Source organism: Nannospalax galili, unplaced genomic scaffold, assembly GCF_000622305.1.
Source record: "Nannospalax galili isolate Female #2095 unplaced genomic scaffold, S.galili_v1.0 scaffold649, whole genome shotgun sequence".
Classification (NCBI taxonomy): domain Eukaryota; kingdom Metazoa; phylum Chordata; class Mammalia; order Rodentia; family Spalacidae; genus Nannospalax; species Nannospalax galili.
The window spans coordinates 154,550-162,707 of NW_008359093.1; the positions used below are offsets into that span (position 1 = coordinate 154,550).

The 8,158-nt window shown below is 42.5% G+C and overlaps 1 protein-coding gene across 3 annotated transcripts in view; it reads left to right on the plus strand.

Moving 5' to 3' along the window:
* The window catches only part of LOC103725486 (zinc finger protein 549), a 29,352-nt gene that overhangs the window by 14,994 nt on the left and 6,200 nt on the right, over positions 1–8,158 (plus strand). The window contains exons 1-2 of one of the 3 annotated variants that reach the window (XM_029558453.1): positions 5,998–6,213; positions 6,421–6,516. The exons of 1 other annotated variant lie outside the window; for it this stretch is intronic. In XM_029558453.1, the coding sequence (XP_029414313.1) occupies positions 6,178–6,213; positions 6,421–6,516 (132 nt within the window). In that variant the 5' untranslated portion in view covers positions 5,998–6,177. Of the gene's footprint in view, positions 1–5,997; positions 6,214–6,420; positions 6,517–8,158 lie in introns of those variants that run through there. One more of the 3 variants, XM_008822799.3, reaches the window with a different exon arrangement.

The following is an 8,158-nucleotide window of genomic DNA, read 5'->3' on the forward strand; positions in this document are numbered from 1 at the left end:
AAACTCACTTTTCACCACCTGAGGGGTGAGTCCTTTGCCTTCACTCATTTCATACGTCCGCCAGCAGACCTGAGTCTCTACACATAAAGTTCCTGAGTCCACAACAGAAAGTTTGTGCTGGATAAAAAGAAGTCGTGGATACTTCAAATGTGAGAGAAGTTTTAGCTGCATTTCCAATGGATCATTCCTAGAGAAGCCATAATAGGCTTAGTGAGCACTGAGAACATGGAGGAAAGATTCAGCCATTGGTCAACCTTGCTTAACCTTAAAGCACAAGTTCTGAGGAGAGTCTTTTGGAATAGGATGAGATCTACTGCCATCTTGCTCTTCCCAAGAAGGTGGCCCTTACCTAGGGGCCCCAGGTACAGCAAGCCCTTTGTCCTCAAGTAGTCTGAACTAGAGGATCCATTTTACTGAGTTAGAAACAGTGGAGGGCTAGCTTTAGTTTAAACAGGATTGACCGTCACTTTTCTTACTGTATTTTACATCTTAAATAAACACTTTTGCCTTTGCTGTGTGGTCTTTATGACTGCTTCCAGGGACTTCCATCTGTTTTATTAAGTTTTGCCAGCTTTGCTTGGTACCAGCTGTGCAAATCTCCTCATGCTCTCACGTTGGAGTGTAGTCCAAATGCTTTTAGTTTTTAAAAATTTACCAAATTCGGGGCTGGAAAGATGGCTCAGCAGTTAAGAACACTGGTTGTTCTTGCAGAAGACCCGGGTTTGAATCCCAGCACCCACATGGCAGCTAACAACTGTCCATAACTCCAGTTCCAGGGGATCCGACAGCCTCTTCTGACCTCCACGGGCACTACATGACACAGGTGCACTTACCTACATGCAGGTAATACACGCATACACATAAAATAAAAATAATAAATAGAATATTAAAAAAAGAATTTACCAAATTCCTTTCTTTTTAAAAGAAGCTTTTTATTATTTTAAATTATGTATATGTGTGTATGTGCACATGTGTAGGGGCTCATGGGAGCCAGAAGCATTGGATCCTTCCTGGAGCTGGAGTTACAGATGGTTTTCAGCCACACAACATGAATGCTAGGACTCAAACACTGGTCCTCTGAAAGAGCAGTACATGCTCTTACCTGCTGAGCCACCTCTCCAGTCCTCAAAGTCTGTTCTAAAAGGCTGTGTGTTTCCTTCTGAAATAGATCAGATTACCAGTTCTTTTTTTAAAAAATATTTTATTATTTTTTATTTTATGTTTGAGTGTATTGCCTGCATGTATGTAAGTGAACCTGTGTTGTCGTGCAATGCCCATGGAGGTCAGAAGAGGGTGTCAGATCCCTTGGAAATGGAGTTACAGATGGTTGTTACTGTCATGTGGGTGCCAGGAACCAAACCTGGGTCCTCTGCAAGCGTAGCCTGTGCTCCTAACCACTGAACCTTCTCTCCAGCCCCAGGTTACCAGTTTGTCATTGTCACAATTTATCTCATCAATTTTGTGCTTATTTTTAAAATTGGTTTCCTGTTATTGTTTTAAATTTTCTTAATATTTAGGGCTGGAGAGGTGGTTCAGAAGTTATGAGCATTACTGCCCTTACTGGGTTTGGTTCCCAGCATTTCGTGAACTAGTTTTTCTGGCACAGACCTGTAATCCTAGCACTTGGGAGGTGCAAGCAGGAGGATCAGAAGTTCAGAGTGATCCTTGGCTATATAGCAAGTTTGAAGCTGTCTGGGATATATGATGTCCTGTCTCAACACCAAACCAAAACAATGAAACAAAAAACAAAATAGAAGAAATATTTATTGGGGGGGCAGCTTAGAGGTATAGTGTATTTAACATGCACCAGACCTTGAATTCATCCTCAGCACCCCACACCTGCATGTGCACACAAACAAACAAACACCATAAAAAATCCCCCCAAAACCCTTAGCCAGTGAGATGGCTCAGTGGGTAAAGGTACTTTCTGCCAGTCCCGATGACCTGAATTTGATCCCTAGGACCCACATGGTAGGAGAGAACCAACTCTGGCTATTTGTTCTTTGATTTATACACACACACACACACACACCCTTTAGGAAAAACCCTTAATGAGTACAACAAAAAGATGACAGAACTATAATCATAATACAGGTGAAAAACCTTTAAGCACATATAAACCTACATATCAAGTCCAGTAAAAAGTAAAATAAAATGTGGGCCATGCTCACAGGCGTCCAGGCGTCCAGGTTGCTTTGCCTGAAGTCCTGCCCCCATCCTAGTAGTCACAGGAAAGGAATGCTCCTGCCTTGACATCTGATCAGCACAGACACTGCCTTCTGGGTAATATATTGTGAATCATGGTAGGCTTGATGGTCCTTCTTGGTCTCCATGACAATGGCCAAACATTTCCTCAAAGGGAACAGTTCCCTAAGGTTCTAAGGGAGGAGATCAAGGTCGGAATCAAGGCCACATTTCTTGGTTATTTCACTCAAAGTTCAATCCTGAAAGTTGTGAAATAGGAGACCTCTTTTTTTTTTTTTTTTTTTTTTTTTTTTTTTAATGGAAACCAAACTTCTTGCCTCTCAGACCTTTGGGGGCAGAAAGGAAGTATTACCTTGCTTGTATTAACATTACATTGTATTGGCTGGGAGGTTCCCAAGCCAGTTGCATCATCTAGGAATCTGTTTAAAGTATGTGTATGTGGATCCAACTCTATCATCAGTCTATGGTTCAAACCTACGTACTCTAAAGAGAACAGTAAATCCTGAAGAGGCCTGTAAACAGAGGCAGCTGAGATCCAAGGGGAGCTATCCCTAGGAAGGAGCACAAGTGAGGGAGGAGGGAAAATATGAAGACCTAAGTTCACACATCTACCTATATTCTATTGCCTTAGACTTACTTTTGTGGCTTAATTTGAGAGTAAAGGAAGCTCTATGTTCAGAAAGAGAAAATTGGAGAGCATCTATTCAATTTCTAGCACTATCCATCCATTTAGTCAAAGGACACTCTTCTTTATAAAAATTATTTATTTTTATTTTTTGTATATGAGTGTTATGCCTGCATGTGTGTAAATGCACCCATGTTGTGTATTGCCCGTGGAGGACAGAAGAGGGTGTCAGATCCTCTGGAACTGGAATTAAGGACAATTGTTAGCTGCCATGTGGGTGCTTGGAATCGAACCTGGGTCTTCTTCAAGAACAGCCAGTGCTCTTAACTGCTGAGCCATTTCCAGCCCAGGACACTCATTCTTATTATGACTCCTTCATATTCAGCAGTATAATCCTCTGGGGGATAACCCCAAACCCATTTAGTGACTCCATTTTGATGCTTCTGTTCCTAGCAACTTAAGACCAGGAGGTTACAAACAATGGCATTTGAGTTCCAGTTCACTCTTGAAGTCCATGGAAACAGTCACTGGGCTGTAGTTTATTATCAAGATGTGACCACCAGCTACCTTATCTGCTTTTGGTCTACTCAGGTTTTCTAGATTTAGTCTTGATTGTATGTTTCTAGGAATCGATCCACTTCTAGATCGTCTTAATTGTTGTTGTATGTGTCCAAATAATCCATTTTTATTTTTCACTTCTATAATATCACTTCTATAATATCAGTCTGGTGTAAATATCAGGTATCCCCTCAAAAGACTCCTGTGTTGGAGGCTTGGTCCCTGGCTGGTAGCACTATTAAGAAATGAGTGGCTTATAAGGGCTCTAACCTCATCAGGGTTGAATCCACTGATGAGTTCATATTAAATGGACTATTGTAAAACTAAATAAAATAATTAACTATTAATTTTAATTCAGAATTTAATATTTATAGAATTACTAAATCAAATTTGTAATTATTTTAGAGATATGTTAGTAATTAGAGTGATGCACATTTGGAGATAGTAAGTCTCTGGAGATGTGCCTTTGAAGGGTATATCCTGTCTCTGGCCCCTTTTTTCTTTTTGTTTCCTGGCTGGCATGAAGTGAGCAGTTTCCCTCCACTATGTCCTTCCACATGATTGTACATCAGTATAAGCTTAGAAAAATAGAACCTCATGACCATGGATGAAAACCAGCATAAATCCTTCTTCCTTTAAGCGATTTTATTGGGTATCTTGTCACAGTGACAAAAGAAAGCCACATAAGCCAGGTATAGTGGTGCAACCTGCTTAATCCCAGCACTCTGGAGGCAGAGGCAGGAGGATGACTGTTAAGTTCAAGGGCAGCCTGAGATATGTTAGTAATAGTGAGCTCCAACCCAGCCAGGGCTATATAGTGAAATCATATCTCACCCCCTGCTCAAAACGTCACATAAAATATAATGTTTTCCATTTCATATTTAATTTATTTGAGTCTTCTCTATGCCTGGTTTGTCTAGCTAAGTATTGGTGAGTTTTCATTAGCCTTGCCAACAATACACAGCTCAATCTTGTCAACTTCTAATGTATTTCTATTTTTTGTTTAATTTGTTGCTATACTAATTTAAAAATATTTTATTTTGTTATTTAATGTGTATGAATGTTTTATCTGAAGGCATGTGAGTACACTATGTACTTGCCTGGTGCCCATGGAGGCCAGAAGAGAGGGTGACAGATCCCCTGGAACTGGAGTTAAGGGCAGTTGTTGGCCACCATCTGAATGTTGAGAATTGAACCCGGGTCCTCTGGAAGAGCAACTGGTGCTCTTAACTGCTGAGCCATCTTTCCAGCCCCTCTACACCAGCTTTTATTATTTCTTTTTTTTTGTCTTTTCCTTTGTTAACATTAGACTTATTTTGTTTTTCTTTTTCTAGTGCTTTGAGGTAAAAAGTTAGGTTATTTATTTTATATCATCTTTACTAATATAGTTCTTAGTCCCAAGGATATTCTATTTATCTTACTTAAATCCTATAATTATATGTTTTATATTTAAGAACTTGATCTAGTTGAATTAATTTTATCATAAAGTGCTTCTGTTTATTTTTTTTTAACAAGATCTTACTATGTTGCCAGTCTAGTCTTGAGTCCCAGAACGCTAGCGAGCCTCCTGCATCATCAGCCTGCCAAACACTCCCTGCAAACACCAGCAAGCCTTTGCAAACATCCAACTGTTTTAGCACTGTCTACTGAAAAGACTTATCACTCACCTGAATTGCTTTTGCTCTAGATCCAAAACCAGGATGGTCACTGTAAATCAAGAGTACTACCAAATTGACACAGACAGTAAGGCTTTAGGAGAGGGCGATGTACTAACCTATGGGATCCTCTCAGGATAAATTTCTACTCCTTCATACCTTGCAACGAAATCACTGCCTTTACATATTGGTGAAATCTTGCCACATTTTAGGGTGACTATTCAATCTAAAGTGAAGTTTAAGTCAACACAGTTAAACATTTTAAAAAGTAAGTTAAAACGGAATGTTTATGTGATACATGATTTCTAGTAATCTGTGTCCTGAAAGTGAAACTTCGATATAAAAATCTAACAAGAAAACAACCCAGGGCCCACAAACAACTAGCCCAAAGAGTAGTTAAGTACTGAAAAGATGATCCATACATTAAAGAATAAGTTCATTCCACAGCCTTTCACCAAGAGAAATATGATTTATTTCATTTTCGGGGGATCTTTTTGAGACAGGGTCTCCCTGAAGCCCCAGCTGGCCTGGAACTCACTATGTAGACCAGACTGGTTTTTAACCAACTGAGATCCGCATGCCTCTGCCTCCCAAGTGTTGGGACTAAAGGCCTGTGCCACCACGCCTGGCTTCATCTATTTTCTTTATGGCTATAGATTCAAATTATTTTCTGCTAGGGTCTGTTCGAAATAGTCAACGGTCTTTTTACAATCATATTTTAGTATCTAAATTACTATAATTATTAGAAAGCCCTTAAATCATGATTAAGAAATAGTATGCATTTGTCTTACTGAGCATTATTCTTCATTCTATACATAGCATCAAATTGTCCCACAGGCTCTTCAGGGATAAGAACTACACTACCCGGAGTGCCTTGCGCGGCGAGCCATCAGCATTGGCTCCTTGAGGGTCCAGGGGAGTAGGCCCTTGCACACGGGGCGGGACTTCCGGCGTCTGTCCCGCACAGGTTGCTAATGTTGCTTTTGACTGTTTAACTCACGGGAGTTTTGCTCCAGCTCTCCAGGCTGGTACCCAGGCTACCCAGGAACGTGGCTCTGCTGGGCTGGGCGCTGCTCGGTGGTCTCCAGCGCTGTTTCTTGATGCTCAGGGCCTTCCCAGTCCACACCGGAGCCCATGGCCTCTGCTGCCCTCTTGATGAGACCGTCTCGCGTGAGTGCTGGCCCCTGGCGCCCTTTTTGAATACTGAAACCCCCGATGAGGGTCGCCTGTCCATGTCCCTAAAGGTCCTCAAAATCTGCTTTTGACAACGCAGTGTGTTCAAAAGTGGGCGCCTTGCAGGCGGTGGAATGCACATCTGGAAAGCTCAGGTGGGATTAGCCCAGGAGCACTCAGGAGACCTGGGGTCTTACTCTGCAGGGAGAGAGAAGTGTGACATCGCGGTGCAATGGCAGCTCGACTCTGAGGCTTCTGGGGACTAAAGATGGTTGTGAAGAAAAGGAGACCATGATCCGAGTGAGAGTTCCAAAGTATTCTGCGGCAGCTTAGTGGAAAACAGACGGGGCGGGAGATCCAGGAGGGTGGGCACAGGGGGACCGGTGAGGGGGGTACTGCAATAGACTCCAAGAGAATTATAATGAAGTCTGGCCTGGATAGCTAGACGGGATTATCCACCTTCAATTTCAATGGATATTGAGGATAAAACAGAATTTTCTGTTTAATCTTTTTTTTTTGTTTTTGTGAGCCAATGCAAAGAAGGGGGTGAAGGCCCATCACATATCTTCCTTTAACTCGAACTTCTGGGAGAGTCCAGAAGGGAAAATCCAGAGTAGGAGCAGTTTCATGGGGGGAAATTAGGATTAGATTTTTAAATGTGGTGTGTTCAAAATGTACTAGAATATTTTTATGGGCAGTGCAAATCCGAAGTGGGAAATTTGACCTTTTCTTGGCCAACTCTTCATGGATTGGGGTCTACACTTGCACCAAACCTGAGGTTTAAATGTAGATGGAGGGGGTGGAGAGATAGCTCTAGGGTTAAGAGCACTGGCTGCTCTTGCAGAGAGGACCCAGGTTGGTGCTGCAGGACACGAGTGCGCTTACATACATGCAGGCAAAACACTCATACACATAAAATAAAAAAAATAAATAAAAGCTTAAATGTACATGGAGAATCTTACAGTTTTATCCTGAGATGAAGGAAGATCGAGCTGAGGCTGAAGGGTGGGAGTGGGTGTGAGGGCCGTTCCAGGCTCCCGTGGTTCCCCTCATTGCAGACGGCAGACTGTAAGGAACCTAGGATGGATTTGAGGATGGGAGGCTGTGCAGGTTCTCCATTCTGAAGACTAAGCAGACCACCTATTCCTATGGCAGCAGAGAAAGGCCAGTCAGACTAATGGAGCAGTGTAGGCCCAGCATGGGTCCTCTGTTCCCCAGTGAAAGTACACATTTAAGTCATACAGAATTAACAAATACTTGAGGACACTTGGGAATTGACTGAATAAAAGTTGGCCTTTGTGCTCTAACAAAGTATATGAGTATTGATCTTTGTCATACATTCCTAGGAAAGAATGCCTAGAACCCTTGTCATTCTTTAGGGGGGGGTCCTTTTTTTCCAAAATATTTTATTTATTATTATTATTTTGAGATAGGGTCTCCCTGTCGCCCCAGCTGTCCTGGAACTCATTATGTAGACCAGGCTTGCCTTGAACTCACAGAGATTCGCCTGCCTCTGCCTCCCGAATGCTGGGATTAAAGGCACGTTCCACCATGCCCGGCTTGTTTATTATTTTTATTTTATGTGTATGTATGTTATGCCTGCATGTAGGTAAGTGCACTGGTGTCATGCAGTGTCTGCGGAGGACAGAAGAAGCTGTCGGATCCCCTGGAACTGGAGTTACAGACAGTTGTTAGCTGCCATGTGGGTGCTGGGATTCAAACCCGGGTCTTCTGCAAGAACAGTGTTCTTAACCGCTGAGCCATCTCTCTGGCCCGGTGGGCAGGGGGGCGTCTTTTTGAGATATGGTCTCCCTGTAGCCCCAGCCTATCTGGAACTCGCTACGTAGGCCAGGCTGGCTTTGAACTCACAGAGATCTGCCTGCCTCTGCCTCCTGAGTGCTGGGATCAAAGGTGTATACCACCACACCTGGTGTTGAATTCG